Below are 18,175 nucleotides of genomic sequence, written 5' to 3' on the forward strand. Positions count from 1 at the left end.
AATAAATGTATGAAAATATATTTGGAAAGATATATACACACCAAAGTTATCTTTATGAAATATTTTTAATAATATAATTTAATTAACATAAAATATTATTAAATAAATGTATGAAATTCTAATTAGAAATAAGTATTAGAAATTGATTAGAAATAGAACAAGATAGAACTATTCATGGGTTTGGTCATATGGCTTGAAAATAATGTAACACTAAGAACAAGACTTGAGTTTAGCAGTTCTAATGTAAGTTAGGTTCGATAAAAAAATTAGACTATTTTTTGGGTTGGGCTGGAATAGGGTGTTAGGAGAAAGAGGTGAAAGAAAAAAAAACCGTGGTTTGTTTGCTATAGAGATTTTCCAAGTTATGGCGTATATTTTGGAAAGGGACATTTTCAAGTCAAAATGAAGAATGTCAAGTAAAGGATTAATAAACAGTGGGGTCAATTTTGCTCCTGTATCAAGCTAAACAACAAATAACCAAGGAGAAATATACAAACCAAACACACTTAAATGATCAAAGAATATTCTCTTTTTCAGACCTTTTTGGTCCAAGTCGTACGGTTGGGGAGTTGCCTCCGTATTCATGGAGTTGAGTTATTCAACCTAAAAATTGTGGATATTTAAGCTAAAAATCCTATTCATAGATGGAGTGCATCAGTTGGAGTGTGTAAAGGAGGACAATTGTCCACTTCTATAATTTATGGGGAAACACATTATATGCATACGTTATCCATCTAAACGATTCAAACCTAAATGTTTATAAGCAAACATTGATAATGAAACAAAAATAAATATTCAATTGAAATGTTTGTCGTCATGATGTGGTTTTTTTATCAGGACTGTCCATTCTACCTTGTTCCACCATCGCCATTGGAATTAAGCTCGGATCATAATAATCACAAAAATTATCGTCCAGCAACAAGGAAGGATTATGGTCAAACATCAGATAATCACAATAAAGATTATCATCCATTTCTCCAAATTCATCACTTCCATACTCAAAACTCACGACTCCTTGTGGATTATCTGATATTAAAGCTGAATTTTTCGTTGATTTATCACTCTTTTGATAAATTTTGCATAATATCCAATCATCTAACTGCAAAACAAAAACAATTTCAAAGCGATTGGTTTGAGGTATAAAAAAACCATAATAATATCTGTTGAGTGGACGGCATTATCTGAGTCCGTCTTGAACTTTCAACGGTGGAGGTATTGTGTTTGGAGTGTCTACACTCGAAGTTGTCTCAGAGTTGTCTCCTTACTCCGAGGAGAGCTCAGAGTATTCACGGAGTTTGGTGGGAATGCCTGATCCAATAAGAAATGTTTTTAGCATTTTTAGCCTTGGTAGGGTTCCAACCTATGCTCTTATATGGCATTGTTGGGTTCAAACCCCAATAAAGCCAAATGTTGATGCTTAGGTGTTCCCTAAATTCTGTAAACTTCTTTTTAGAGTACGGGAGACAAAACCCAATGCATATTCGAGCATAGACATCCCAAACATAATACTTCTAAGGGTACAATATCAAATCATAATTGAAAGTTTTGAGTTAAAAGGAATACCCGCATTTCATCTTGAGAAAGCTTAGCGGGAGGATCTTTGAGTCTAAATTCATGCATCATCCAATCTGTTTTTTCACCTTTAGGGGGTTTTCCTTTGTAGAAAACCAAAGCCTTTCTATATCCAATTTCATGGCTTTCAGATCTAAGGATCTTATCAGCTCCGGTGGCTTTCCAGTATCCATCACCTGCTGTTCGGTTCGGTCTAAATCCGTTTCGGTATTTTTTCTCTCTTGGTGTAAAAAAATACCATTCTTCTTCTCCATATGATCCATACTTTTCTATATCAATCAATATTACAACTTACATTAAACAGGGACGAAGCCAGAAAATTGTTTTTGAAGTCAGAAATGAATCATAAATTATTATAATTTTACTATTATACAACATATAATTTCATGAAAAATTAAAGGGCTAAATAACAAATCTACCATTTTGGAACCATGTACCCTTTCTTAGCTATATATATATATAACTAAAATAGGAAAACAATTGAAGAAACACTATATTTTTTTTATCTGCATTAAATACACATTCAGCTACAAATCTCACTATTACCACATAAATTTCAACCACGTAGTATGAAATATGAATATAAAAGTTCAAAGTAATTACAAATTTCTATCTAATACAAAAATATTAGTAGAGCATAAGTTAATTACATTATTTATCATGAGTATGTGACAAAAATAATTATAATTATTGGTACATGTTAGTACAAATTAAAGTATACAAAATCAAAATCTTATGATACAAGTAACACTGAAACATATTTTAGATGGGAATTCTAAATCGCTTACTTTAGTTATTTTCTGGGTTATGATATAATTTTCTTTTAGCCAAAAAAATCAAGAAGCATCTCTCACTTCATGGAGTTATTTTCAAGTTAAAATCAAGAGAAATTTAGGTAAAAAGTTTAATTTAGCTAACTAAATCTCTCTCTTAAACTAAGAAATTAAAAATCTTGAAGCTTGTAAATTAACAATGATGCTTTTGCCCTAATAATTTGGTATCCAAATTTTAAATCCTGTTTCATGAGTTCTTGTAATTCTATCATGGAGTGTGTAAAATTAACAATAATTTACTGTGTTTCCACACAAAAATAATCTTTTTCCATATTTAAAGAAAAAAATAGCATTTAACAAATTTGAATCTCATGAACAAAAATAAATCGAAATTATTGATATATCAATTAAAAAACTGGAATTGTAAAAAAGAAAGAAAATTAATCAAAATAAAACTAATCGAAGCCTAAAAGTTCGAAGTAATTAACATGGTGTTTATATTCATTAGGGTTTATAACGCAGAAAAAAGAAGAAGCAAAATTCAATAGAACTGATTAACATACTACATTAAGCATCTTCAATATACTTAAATGAAAGTAGAAAAAGGGATTATTAAATCATACCTATACGCTGCTGTGGATTGTAATGGTACAATTCAACATCCCTGATTCTATTGGGAGGTAATCGTAAATTCAGCAGCTTGGGCTTCAAGTAAAAAAGGACGAGTTCGTCGTCGCGTGGCTTGAACCGATAACCCGCCGGAAATGAGTTCAACAGCTCTTCATCATCTTCCTCATTGTTGTTAATATTTTCCGTTGTACCCAATTCGAAATTGTTCGACATTTTTACAGAACTCGATTTCTTAAAAAAATTTCAGTGCTATTGAAAGGAAGATGATAATATATATGCGAAAGAGTCCAACTCACTCTAAAATTGCAACTGCTTTTTTATCTTTTTTAGTCAAAGTTTATCTAATTATTTCAACGGAAAAAGTGAAATATTTAATTAAGATTCGGGCCATATTATTTTGTATAGGATTATTATCTTAAAAGTACTACGAAGGTCCCTGTACTTTGCACTTTCTACCTAAAAATGATAAATTAGTCATTGTATAATAGGTAAAAGAGCAATTTGTCTTATTTATTTATCTATTAAAAATAGGGATAAATATCAAAATTATACATAAACTTTGATTTAATGTGTAATTGTATACATGAACTTTAATTTAGTGCAATTATACACATGAAATTCTAATTGTGGTTCAATTATATACTGGAAGCTTTAATTTTGATTTAATCATACACATTTAAATAAAAATACATCAATTTATTTTTATATTAGATAAATATAATTATTTATGCATGCAATATATAAACATAAAATGATGTTATATAAAAAATTGTGTTAATAATTTACAAGAATTGGATCAAGTCAAAATTTCATGTACAAAATTGCACAAAATCAAAGTTTGTGTATACAATTGCACATTAAACCATAGTTCATGTATAGTCTTGGGATTTATCCTTTAAAACTGATAGTGACATGTAGTATGCTACGTGTACCTCATGCTGATGTACAATGATTAGTTTTTAATAGCAAAAATGAATGGAAATTTTTAACAAAAATGACCAATTTGATATTTGATCTAATATATAGGGACTATTTGCCCATTTTTTTAGTAGACAGGGCAAAATGCATTCCGGCTCCTAGTACAAGGTCCTTTATGATACTTTTACAAGATTATTTACTTATTCACTTCCAATTATAATTTTTTTGGGTAAAAGTATCATGGAAACCCTATACTAGGAGTCAAATTATTGCATTTTGGCCTCTTTACTTAAAAGATGGATAAACTAGTTATTTATGTTAGATCAGATAGTAAACTAGTCATTTCTGTTAAAATATTTATCTATTTCTATTGTTAAAAACTGACGGGGTTGACAAAATAACCAGATAGTTACTTATGGTGTATCACATGTTCCTCATTCTGATGTACAGGGCTTAGATTTTAATAGTAGAAATAGATGATTTTTTTAATAAAAGGACTAATTTGTTGTTTGATCTAACATAGAGGGACTCATTTGCCTATTTTTTGAGTAGAGGGGCAAACTATTATTCAATTCTTAATATAAGAGTTTCTATGATATTTTTACCTAATTTTTTACTATTTGTTTCTGAAACAAAAATTTATAATACAAAACAATACCCTCATTAAATCAAAGACAAAAATTAAACCTTAGACCTCGGCCTTTTGTTAGGAAATGTACCAATTACTTAAAAAGTTTAAGTTGTTTTCGACAAAAATGATCTTTTAGATTCTACAAATAGGATTGATATTTTATATGGGATCTAGCATGGGGCAATGTTTTTTAATATTATCAATAATTGTATTTGGTAGGTAAAAGTATTAAAAAGTTTCTTGTACTAAGAGTTAAATTGTATTTTCTTTGTACATCAGATCAAATAGAAAATTGGTCCTTTCTGTTAAAAATTTCATCCATTTCTACTGTTAAAAACGGGCATGGCTAAGACGAAATAACCAGATAATTACATGTGGTGTGTCATGTGTACCTCATGATGACGTACATGGACTAGTTTTTAATAGTAAAAATGAAATAAATTTTTAACAGAAGGATCAATTTACTCTTTTATCTAACGTACAATGATCAATTTACCCATTTTTTAATATATAAGATAAAATGAAATTCAATTCTTAACATAATGACCTCTATAATACTTTTACCGTATTTAATAATAATATGGAAATTATATGCGATAGTAACGCCTTTATAAGTGAATAATAATAGTTAAGGTCTTTCTTGTCACTCCAAATATTAGAATTCAAACTATAGTTTTACAATTACCCCCTAATTTGTTAAATAAAGTAAATAATTCTATGCGGTAATGATCCTAGATTGTCGATAATGATCGCAATCACATCACCTCGTTGAGAGAGAATCAATTTTGAAAGGTGATCTAAATTATTTTTAGGTAACCTATCAAAATGGTCACTTTGGTTTACCTCAGATTATATTTTAGTCATTTATGTTTAAAATGTTACGTTTTAGTCACTTATGTTAACGTGTTATAACATTTTAGTCACTGAGCCGTTAATTGTCGTTAACGATGTAACAATAAGCTGACGTGGCACGTTAAACCATCATTTCAAACAAAAATTTTAGGTTAAATTATACAATTGATCACCATTTTTTTGTTTTGAGCAATTTAATTTTTTGTTTTATGTTCTTTTAACTTTTTTTTTCATTCTTTTCTACTTCTCCCTCTGTTTTCCTCCCTTCTCTATCTCTTTTAACGTAGTTTTTCTACGTTTTCCATTTGTTAAAACTAGTCCCTGTACTTTTATTTTTTTATTTTTTTCTTTATTTTTCTTTTCTTCTTCCCTTTTAGTTTTAACAAATGGAAAACATAGAAAAATTAGGTTAAAAGAGATGGAGAACAGAGGGAGAAACAAAAGAGAATGGAAAATAAAGGGAAAAAATGAAAGTTAAAATAACATAAAAGAAAAAAAATTAAATTGCTAAAAACGAAAAAATATGGGGACCAATTGTATAATTTAACCTTTCTTTGAAATGATGATTCAACGTGTCATGTCAACTTATCGTTACACTATTAATGGCAATTAACGACTCAATGACTAAAACGTTACAACACGTTAACTTAAGTGACTAAAACGTAATATTTCAAACATAAGTGACTAAAATATAACGTGAAGTAAACAAATGTGACTATTTGATAGTTTACTCTTATTTTTAAGACAAATATACTATAAAAATATGTTTCTCGACAATTTTTTTAACAAATTTCAACTTTTAAATTATCCTTTGAGAAATAACTTATGTCACCATGAGTTATTATAAATTTTATTGTAATATTTTTACTCGATTCAACAATCGGTGTAATTGATAAATGTCACATTGACGCATTTTATGCATTTATAAAATTTCTTTTAACAAAGGATACATTTGCTTACACTATAAAAACCTTTAAAGCAAAATTTTCATTATCTTAATAGGTTTACTACACAGTTCAATATTTCTTTGAATTATTTCTCGTCTTTGTAGACATGATCCCTAGCAACGGTATCAAAATTTGATGGGTGTCGAGTCCACCAAAAATAATATTCTTATGCCTAAATAGTAAATAAATAACGGTATAGAGAGTAGGGTAAATCCCACAGAGACTGATATATGTAAAATTGTAGTTTGGTTCAACTAGGTTTCGCGTCTAAGCAGCTACTGTGCCTATGATGCATGACGATTTGTGCAAAAATAAAAAAGAGAAATGAAATTTGATAAAAGTAAAAAATAATAAAGACAATTGAAATCAAAATAACAACAAAAATAAGTAGAAACAAAATTTAATTAAATAAACTGATATGATGAAATTCTAGGTCCAGGCTTAACTCTTGCTCCAGTTTCAAATTAATCATTGATAACAAATTTTCTCCTTCAATCGATAAGCCAGTTATAGTGATCGAGGACACCTCAGACCGCCAACCTTTTCGTGTGTAAATTAATTGCTGGAACACCCAACAACTAACATTTACCAAATGAACAACCATGAAACACACATTCACGATTTAGCTCTCCTATAGCCTAGCGTACTAGAAGGACCCAGCTTGAACCAATGGCCTCAACCGCGTGGGTCGATTAGATCCAATTGCTATTTCCCTTGACATATTCAACCAACTATTTAATTAGACATGCCAATGTGTTATTCAATAGACCAAATACGACCGACTGTTGATTCGTGCTTCCAACTGTATGCCTATCAACATCAAATCAATGAGCTCTTTTTGACTTAATGTCAGTACAACTTTGTGAGAAAACGGTGTCTATCTCTTAAACCGGAGAAACAAAAAAATACTGAAATGAAATTTTTAAGTGCGAGTTTGGATCTCACAACTAACTTCCGAATTGACTATCGACCAAAATCTATATCAAACTAATATATAAAATTAAATAATAATAATAAAAGAAAATATGAAAAGGAGAAATTTTATTCAAAGAAAAAAAAAACAACAATGGTTTTGGTTGTGAGCCAATGTGCCTCACTCTTCAGTATCTCTATCTTAGTGTGGGTTTGGATGGGAGGTGTAGTACAGTGCGGTGTGTTTAACTTACTTTTTGTCTCACGCTACAATATCGCTATACTATATAATCTCATCGTCATCACTATTTACACTAATCGCAGGTAAACACACCGCTTATCCAAACCCATCCTTAATACGTGTATTAAATAAAATAAACCCTAAAAACAAAATAAATGTGGTTGTCACTTGCTCAACTTATATTCTAAACTCTCTAGGGTGAGTAAAATTGATTCGATTCGATTTATTTTTAAATTTTGAGTTAATCTAATCGAGTTATTTAAGTTTTGAGTTTGAGTCTAGTTGAAATTTACAATTCGAATAACTGAATAATTCGAATAACAGATTGCTGTAAATACCCCTTTGTCCCTGTCAATTTCAAAATTGAGTAAATTAATCTCTCAGCCAACAAAAAATGCAAAAAAAATCTAAATAATTTTAGAAAATTCTAAAATTTATTGCAACGACCTGATAGTCAAGGGTGTCAAAAAGTGCATTCTCGGGACTCCGTTCCCGTAAATCAGACTCGTAAATATTTATTAGTTGTGTAGTTAATTAGGTTTCGGTTAAGTGAACTTAATTGAATTAGAAGTAATTAGGTATAAGGACTAAATTGCATATAGGGTGAAAGTTGAATCATAGATTAAAGAATAATTAAAGGGACTAAAGAGACAATTTTACCATTGTTTCTGGGATGGCATTAGGTAAATTATGTGAAAATTTATTTTATAGATATTATAATATTAAAGTTAAAATATATTATAATATGTTATCTTAAGTATTAAGTAAATATATATTATATAATAAAAATAAAACAAATAAGTAACAGAAAAAGAAATAGAAAGCCAAACAAAATTTGAAAGAAAAAAAAAAGAAAAAGAGAAAGAAGAAAAGAAGAAGTCACGCAAGGCTAGGGCTCCAAAATTTCAAAGTTTAATTGGTTAGTCAATTTAGTCATTTTTTTGTAAATTTAATGTTTTTGGAATCCCGGTGTTAAGTATTACCAGACCCATGTTGAAATTTTAGCATTGATTGAGTTTTTAAATGTTGTTAATGTTGAATAATTTTAGTATTAGGGATTAAATTGATATATTTTTAAGTTAGAAATGGAAAAGGATTAAATTGTAGAACAAATTGAAAATTTTGAGTATTAGGGATTAAATTGTGAAAATTTTGAAATTTAGGGATTTAAGTGAAAATAAGGAGTTAAGTTTAGTTTAAAGTGGAATTTGTATGAAAATATAGAATTATATGTGAAAAATAAAAATTAGTCTCGCTCCAGGGACTAAATTGAAATTTAGGCAAATATTGAGTAAAAATTGAAATATTCAATATTCAATATGAAATTGAAATTTTATTGTATTGATGAATTTTAATTGTTTTAATTTCATAGCTAACATCGTATCGAAATCCTCAACTAAAATGGGGAAACATAAAATCGATGTGGAATAGCTCGGAATTCACGGCTTGTATTTCTATAATCCGAACCTAGTTACTAATTGTATTTTGATTTAATGCATATGGTAAGTGGTTGAGGTGAGTATTTGGCAATTTGATATTGAATTGAATTAAATTTGATTGAAATGGATTGAATTGATTTATATATTATGAATGTATTGATTATTTGAATTGAAATGAATATATATGTGTAAATGTGATAATGTGCAAATATGATAATTGGATATTGGTTGTATTTGAAAAGTGAATTAAATTACTATTATCTGTATCAGGCTGAGTCGGATATAAATGGCATGCCATAGGATAGGAAAAGTTTAAGGATTTCTTCAACTTCGAGTCGATGAGGCACTGGGTGCCAATTTGCTTCAGTTTAATCGGTGAGACACTAGGTGTCAAATTTATATAGCATTGGATGCAGTTACTACTTCGGATTTATCTGATGAGGCACTGGGTATCAAACCGGTGTGTTGGTTGGATCCGTGTATCTATCCAAGTTCGAGTCGTGTTAATAGGGGTAATTAAATAAAACGGTACTATGATTGATATTGAATGATATTGCATGTGAATTGAAAATGGGATAGTTATTCGAAACATAAAAATGAGATACACGAGTTATGTACTCATGAATTGGATATGGAATGAATAATGTTATTGTTTAAATGATATGTGGATCAAATTGTGAACCCTGCAGTTTAAAAATTTTCCAACTTTTTCCAAAAATTTTCAAATGTTCCCGATTTAGTCTCAAATCATTTCGGAAGTGTTTTCAAACCCTCAAAGGCTTAATAAGGGACTCTATGCATGTTAATGATGAATCATTTTATTATTTTTGAAATGTTTGAAATGAATGAACAGATTATGATTACTCAGTAATGTCTCGAAACCCTATTCTGGCGACATATATGGGTTAGGGGTGTTACATTTATGTAACACATCAAACCCGGCCTGAAAGTTATGATCGAATTTAGAGTGTTACACTAATTGATTCTGAAGGCAACCAACTTTAAATAATAAAAACTTAAAAGTTTTCAAACCATTAGAACAACATAAACAACCTAGTCAAACCGTCTTTAAAAGCGATAGGCAATCTAAGTAAAACATATGCAATAGCATAACTTCAAATAAAATATTAAAATAATCCAACCAAGAATGACCGAGCTCCTGCTACGTTGAACTGCCTAAATCGGTAGGTTACTTGGAATCAATCAACAGACAAAATGAGTTTACAGACACAGTGCACACCTTATAATTTTTATTAAGCATAAATTACCGAACAAATATTCAGTTTCTAAGTATTCAAAAAATTATTAGCATTGGATATAGAAGCAGAACAAAATATATTAATTATAGATACAGATTATAATAGATGCATATACAAATTTCCTACCCCATCCACCACACACCATCTCTGTCCCACCTTACACACCAAAAAGGGCATCGAGTACCCATCCATCCCTACACACCGCATAGTGATTGTATGTCACGTTCAAAATGTCACAGACTAGCTAGCAGAATAGAGTGCGATAAGCCGTCAGAGTCAGATACATATACGTGGCTTAGCCACCAGTCTTGGTAGACTATTAAACTGCTCATGTTTCTTCCTTTATTCAATCTCAATCCCCAATACAGATGCAGATTTAACAGATATCAAATATAAGCATACAGTGTTACAAATTCAAATTAAACACATCTAGTATAGAATACACTTACTCATCAGTCTACATATCGAATGTATATATATAATTAACAACTTGTACAGAAGCAAATTATCGGTTAATGGTTTTAAAACCCAAATCAGATCGTACGGACCCTATGGTAAGCCTACGTTTTATTAGAACGACGTTTACGGCCCCAAAGAAAAATCATAGTTTTTGGCCTACACGCTAGTGTGGATCTACATAGCTTGGATGGTTGGCCAGTGTGGTCCATACGGCCTAGCACACGACCGTGTGGCTCAAAACAATGAGTTACACGGCCTATCACACGCCCTAACACATGGCCGTGTGGTTCACACGGCCTACTACACGACCGTGTGGCGTCGACAACCATGTTTTTCGGCTTTTACTGAACGCAAAAATCAAGGTTTTTGTTACGCACATGATGTAGAGTCGACATAGAAGCAACAAGAACAATTCCGAAACCTAACAATGAACAACCAATGACTGATTCAACAGTTAATTCCCAAACGAATGCTCAAAAAGTCGAACAAAACAGAGTTATGTCGAAAGCTTCGACGAGGAAACCCAAATCTCAAAAATTCACACACTCACCTCGTACAAAACAACGATATACGAAACTAACGCGTTGAAGGGACGTTACCTTTAGGATCCTCGCCTAAAAAGACAACTAATTGCACACTTAAACAGGTAAAACAAGCAGAAATTGATTTTTGGCAATTGACACACAAGAACATATAATCACAGAATTTCATCAACACAACTTACGCAATTATACCTTCAATCGAAAGACAATGAACTAGGAAACCTTCCTTGCTGTAACAACAGCGAAAGTTGACAAAGATAAAATAGAAGAAAAAGTAATAGAAAAGAAGAAACGACATGAAGAAAAGGAATAAAAGAAAAGAAAAAAAATAAGTAAAAGAGGAACGTAAAAGAAAAGAGGGAACGAGACTAATCTAATCAATTTAAAATAGACCAATTTGCGGACTAGTATAAAATATTCACCCCACGCTTACACAAAAACTTGAACACAAAAGTAAAGATTATATAGAAGTTTAACCTTTGAACCATTATGCTCATTCTTAACACAAATTAACATAAAAATAAACTTAAGTCGAGAGTTTAAGGATAGGGCTTGAACCAAAATAAACAGTAAAAATTAAAGAAGGAAGACTTGAACCCCCGATCTTAAACATATAAACAAAACACTCAACCACTAAAACAAATATTTAATTATTGATAAAATTTATCAAACAAATTTTTAAAATTTGGGGCGTTATAATTTATATTTTTTAAAAATTTATAAAAATTTGTAAGAAAATTCTAAAGAATATATAAAAAAGTTAAAAATTTAAAATAATTTAAAATAATAATTTTGGGGACCTAAATAAGTTAATTAATGATTTAAGTTTGTCATACTAAAATATATTTTTATTTTTTATTTTGCTTTGAAAAGTTTTTAAATATATATGGTTTCAAATTTATGTGCTCTAACATGGAATTAGTTATACTATAACAAGATTTTAATTTGACATGTTTATTTTTTTAATTTAACTCGAACAGTTTCACTCGATTTGAAATTTTAGGATGACATCAACTCGATTAACTTAAAATTTTTTCACTTGATTCGGTCGAGCGCTTACTCCTATATATATAATTATAATAAAACAAAGCTAAAAGAATGGTGAAGACAATGACAAGTTTAAAAATAAAGAAGTGTTAATAAAAATAATATTAATAAAATAATTTAAAATTTTTTGTCTTGTGTCTCAACTCGAGTTCTTTTGTCAAATCTTTTATGTAACTTGTATATTCATTTGTTTCTCGACACATTAGACAATAATTATATCTATATGGAAATTGATTGATTAAGTGCCAAATTAGGTAAAATTAATGTCCAAAATTAATCAAAATAAATAATAAAATATGTCAATTACGTGTGTTATCGGATATAAAAAATCATCAACCCAATTTTCAGCTAAAGCAAGAATGGATTTTTTTGGGTATTGTTTGGTCGATCTAAACGATGAAAGAGAAACTTATAAAGAGCAAAAGAATATATTGAAACTTGAAGACAATTTGACGGTGAAAAACTCCTAGATTTAGTGTTGAAGTTCGAGATTTATTTGTATATATACAAAAATCTAGTGTTCTTTTGAAAAAAATAAATGCTTTTTTTTACAGAGAGAAAAATAAAATAAATACTAAAAATGAAAATAGGGGATTAAAAACAAGAGAATGATAAAATTTGGACTCAAACGATTATCGGTAAGGAGCGGTCGATAGTGGCCGTTGACGCTAGAATTTAGAAATTTCTTAAATTTAGTTTAATTTTGGTTTGAAACTTTAAAAGAAAGATGATTTGGATTTTAAATTAAGTAAAATAAATGTAATTAAACAAAATTTTAGTTAAAGGGAATTGTAAACAAATTTGGGTTTGTTTTTGTTTAAATTACTATGAATAAAACTAAAAATAATCTAATTCTTCTCTTTTCTCACATGAAGAGCATGATGAACACGAAGAAGAATACCAAAAATATTTTTAGACTTTTTTGTGTTAAAAACATTTGATTATTTTATGAAATTAATGGATTTTTTTTATAAATTTTGTCTTTTGTACTTTATTATTATATATTTTTCTTTATTTTTTATATATTTATTTTTATGTTTTATAATTTTTTAAATTGATATATAAATATATGATAAAAATATATGTATTTTTTAATTAAAAACATCACGTGGTATATTTTTATAGATCTATCTATTTTTTAAAACATCGTTACAAAATTGGACAAAAATATATATGGAAAAATTATTTTGAGTACTAAGTTGAGAAAAAAATTAAATACCAAAATGAGAAACGAGTATTTTTTAGAGATCAAAATGTGAAGGATTGAGAGGTGATTTTATGACATACATAGAGAAAAGGAAATGGAGCAACGTACAAGGAGTGTAACTTGAGCCTGCATGTGTTTAGTTCTCGGGGCATTACTAGAATGAAGATGTATTATTTATCATGAGTATGGAGTAGCTTTAAAACTCGAGTTTAGATGTATTGAAATAAAAAAATCCGTTAAAACCGTTGGCAGGGTGTTAAGCAGGGATTTAAATAGCGGTCCGTTACCGAAATAGCGGCCATTATATAGCGGTAGTGGCGCCGTCCGAAATCGCAATTGCTGAAAATAGCGATGTGAAGCGGAGTCACACCGATAGCGGTGGATCGCGGCCGCAATTTAACGGGTAACGGCCAATTGCGGCAATAATGGGCCGCTATTCCCGTTATTTTCCGTTAACAGCAAATTAAAAAAAATCATCTCCTCTAAACAAAAATCAACAGAAACACTGAAACACTGTTCAATCAAAAAAATGAAAAAGAACAAAGAAGATAACGAGAAAAAGAACAAAGAACAAAAAAAGGAGGTATACTTGGAAATGGAGGTCCCTGAGGGCCTGAGTACGTTGAAGAACAAAGAAGATACGATTGGCTATGTGAACCAGACTAGAAAGCATCGGGAGAGGAAGAACGGAAGGAAGAAAGCTTCAAAACAATAAGAAAATGGAACGGTTCAGAAGGAAAAGTTTTGAAAAAGGAAATCGTCAAACTGAAAATGAAATGATGGGAAGAAGAGAGGGCAGATTTCAGCAATTTCTGATTGGACAAAGAATCGGTGCAATAAATGTTGATTCTAGAAGTTAGTTTAAAAATATCTACATTTTTTTTACCTTTGGCCATCTGCTTTGTCCCGTTTTCTTAGGATTATAAGTGTGCAGTTTTTGTAATTTTGTTCTATTAATAAAAACCCAATCTGATGTTATTCAAAAAAAAAGGAAAAAGAAGTCTAAATAACAGCAAAAAGCAATCAAAGTCTAAATATTCAAAACTCTAAAAATCATTAAAAATGACTTTTTATAATTATAATTATAATTACTATGTTTTATAATAAGTTGTGCGAAATTTAAAAAAAAATTCATGACCGCGATACCCACAGTAACCGCAATAGTATCCGTTATATCCGCGATCACGATAAACGTGACGCGACCGAAAACGCGACCGCGACCACAATTTAAATCACTGGTGTTAAGTGAGGGGATATGAATTAAGCATAAATTTGTTTGTGGCTCTAATTTAATAATAAAAACCTACAAAAACGCCAACCGCCCAAAATTGGACAAGAAAAGAGAAAGAGAGCAGAGGCAGCAATGGGTGCATACAAAGCACCAATTCCCCATTTCCTTTCTTCACCCAATCCTAACGCTAAAACCCTGAGAACCCCATTTTTGAACCTTGGAACCACCAGCAGGCGCTTCCTTTTGTTCTTCCTTTCCTCTCCTATCCTTCCCAGCAGTAACAGTCTTGCCCTAGACAATGCTAAATTGCTTCAGTCCAATATCATGGATGTTTTAGCTTCCAGTTTTGACCCAGTGAGTCAAGCTGAGAAAGACGCCAGTTCCCTCATCAGTCGCAGAGTATCTGAAGCTGTGGAGTTGTTGGAGAGAGGGAAGGAATTGCAGGCTCAGGGTGATTTCCCCAAAGCTCTTCACTTCTTTACTTTGGTATATTAATTAATCCCCCACTCTTTAAAACCAAAAAATACTAGCTTGGGTTCGTTTTGTTGTGCTTGCTTTACATATTTCTAGCTGCATTTGGTATAATTGCAATATCTTGTGCCATATTTCGATTCTACCTGTTGTCTATAAACTCCCAATGGTGTTTTCTTTTTCTTGCTAATAGTTCAATTCACTGAATTAAAAATGATATATATATATATATCCTTAGCAGTTAACATCATGATTCTTTATTTACCATAAAACATCTTCTATGCTTCAATTTACTTCCCTATGAAAGAGAGTTCATTTGTACCTGAGATCAAGGTTGATCCGCAGATTCGCCTGTGTGGTAGTGTAGTGTGTAGGGGTGTGGGTGTGGGTGTGGGTGTGGGTGTGTTTGAGATGATTGGATTGTATTAAAAATATATTCTCAGAAGTTATGTTCCATCTAACCATATCTGAGCCAGGAATTTGGATGAAGTTAAGAGAAAGGAATATGCAGAACATAAATGTTCATAAGAGGAGAGAGTCTTTTAAAGTTAATATTGCTGTTATTTATAGCAGTTGGCTTGCAGGAGGGGGAGAGGATTCCCTTTTTAGCCGGGGCTAAGGGTTTATATACCCTTAGCTAGAATCTCGAGGTGGTCAAGCCCTCATAGGTGAGTCAAGGGTAAATGGCTAAGTGGTCTGTCACCATTAGTTTAGGTAGGGTGGCGATGGGATGTGCTTTCAATCACATCGGATAGGACGTGATAGTTGAAACCAGGAGTGACGGTTAATAAGTGAGGTCCACATATGCTCGTGTGGATGTTAAGTCAAGGAGTATGCGTCCGAAGAGTAAGTGGGGCACTCATGAGGAGTAGAAGCAAGGTGCTTTCCCGAAAAGTTGTCTCCAAGGGGTGGAGGTATAACAGGATTTATAGCAATTTGCTTGTGAATTTTGAATTCTACTGTTTAATATATAGTAAAATATGAAGGTATAATGTGTCTCTGCCCTTTTCAGACCTTATTTCGTTGCAAGAGGATTATTATGACCATAGCATATTACATATATACAATAATTCGTATTATTTTTAATGCACCTCTGATGCCTATGAACTTAGACCAGCTTGTGAAGTTGTGATGCAGCAGTGTAAGTGAATAAGTTTTCATCACTTGCTTTCAGGTGGTTGAAAATTATAAAGATTTTGCATTCTCAGACTATGCAAGAGTTGGTAGGGCATTGGCCTTATACGAGGTTGGAGACAAAGAAGAAGCTTTTGCAGAGATGGAAGATGTTTCAATATCTTTAAAGGGATATCCAGGTACTATATTAGAGTTCAAATTTATTGAACATTGAAGATTAAGAAGCTTTTGTTTTAAAAAATTGTGGGACAAGAAGCAAACTTATAGTGTAAAAAATAATCAAAATAGACTTTGAGGCGTAACACATTTTTGCCTCCAAGATACAACAATGTCTCAAAACGTTCAAAATAAAAGTAGTAAAATGGCTGATAATGCAACATACTATTATTGCTAATACGCACTTAACTATTGCCATGACATTGTTATTCATTAAATGTCATGTCTTGTCGAAACACAATTATTGACATAAGTCGTATGGTTACATTACATGACACAACTATTTAAGGTGTTGTACCATTTTAACATAACTACTCTAATGCACCGACACTACATCAAATATTCTCCCTTGTATTATTTATTTTGAACTTTTCTAAGCAACTAAGCTTCCATGTTTTATGATTTTGTGCAGAAGTACATGCAGCTCTTGCTGCAGTTTTATATGCAGACAAACATGCACCATTGCTAGCTGAAAATCAATTCGCAATTGCAACTCTACTTGATCCTCATTTTACAGATCTCTCATACGTGATTGAAACCAAGCATTGGCCTCCTAGTTTGGTTAGTTCCTTGCAACATTTTATCACACTTTCTTAGAGATTTGTGTTAGAATATTATAAATACATTGGCAAACTCTTGTCAACCTTTATCATAGATTTGTAATATCTCATTGCCTTGGGACAAAATAATTATATTCATATATACATTCTTTTCTCTATAAGCCATAATGTTTGATTGGGATTGTAAGTTAGGGTGAGTTTGGATGGGCGGTGCGTTTACCTGCGGTTAGTGTAAAAACAGCAGTGACAGTGAGATTAGATACTGTAGCGATATTGTAGCGTGAGACAAAAAGTAAGCTAAACGCACCGCACCGCACTCAATCGCCCATCCAAACTCACCCTTAATTTGATAGATGCCAAGCAAATTTATGGCTTTGTTTCTGTAAGATAGTTTGATTGCTGCAAAGCTCTACCATCACCATCACCAACATCAACTATTTTATTTTAGTTACAGGGAGAGTAAAATTCGATTAAGATTGAATTATTATTTAATCTACATTCGAACTAATTTAATTAACTTGATATTGTATCTATACTATTATTGACTTCTTAGTTGATATCATTGAAATTATTACTAGGATATTCTTTTCTTTTTTATATTTTTATATAAAATTTATAAAAATAATTTAAAATTTTAAAACCCCAGAACTTGAATCTGACATTAATGTCCCTAAAGTTTTCACTTAAGCTTCTTTTGAATGAGTGGTAATTGGTGAGATTAAAAACAATAGTAGCGGTGGGATTAGTTAATAGCAACGAGAATAAATCATGACTATTAATGACATAAAGTTAAATTTTATGTACATATAAAATAAATAATTAAGAGTATATCTTTAAAATGAAATATAGTAAATAATAAATAAATTATCAAAAATAATTATTAAATTTTTTATTAAAATAAATAATTAAAACCATATTTTTATGTTAGATTATGAAATATATATTAAAATTTTATTTATATTAAATAATAATTTTTGTTTTAATTTTTACTCACTCATAATGGCACATTGCATGTGATTTTACTTGTTTAATATTTAATTAATTTTTTAAATATAATATTTTTATTTACAGTAATTAGTGTAAAATAATATTTCTTATTTAAATTATTGAATATAATTAAAATATATTAACATA

General features: G+C 30.5%; 2 protein-coding genes across 2 annotated transcripts; one reads left to right on the top strand and one right to left on the bottom strand.

Moving 5' to 3' along the window:
- Positions 1-710: 710 nt before the first annotated feature.
- Positions 711-3,248, bottom strand: LOC107931331 (NAC transcription factor 29-like). Its single transcript, NM_001327328.1, is given in 3 exon segments — positions 711-1,099; positions 1,564-1,841; positions 2,969-3,248. Coding segments are annotated over 3 exon segments (783 nt in total). The 5' UTR covers positions 3,189-3,248; the 3' UTR covers positions 711-814.
- An 11,481-nt stretch (positions 3,249-14,729) lies between these two features.
- LOC107931311 (uncharacterized) lies at positions 14,730-17,183 on the top strand. The gene is made up of 3 exons (XM_016863170.2): positions 14,730-15,146; positions 16,306-16,444; positions 16,894-17,183. Exons 1-3 carry the CDS (start codon positions 14,793-14,795, stop codon positions 17,076-17,078), a joined length of 678 nt encoding a protein of 225 aa, XP_016718659.1. The 5' UTR covers positions 14,730-14,792; the 3' UTR covers positions 17,079-17,183.
- Positions 17,184-18,175: the final 992 nt, after the last annotated feature.

The sequence above is a fragment of the Gossypium hirsutum genome, chromosome D09 (genome assembly GCF_007990345.1).
Source record: "Gossypium hirsutum isolate 1008001.06 chromosome D09, Gossypium_hirsutum_v2.1, whole genome shotgun sequence".
NCBI lineage: Eukaryota > Viridiplantae > Streptophyta > Magnoliopsida > Malvales > Malvaceae > Gossypium > Gossypium hirsutum.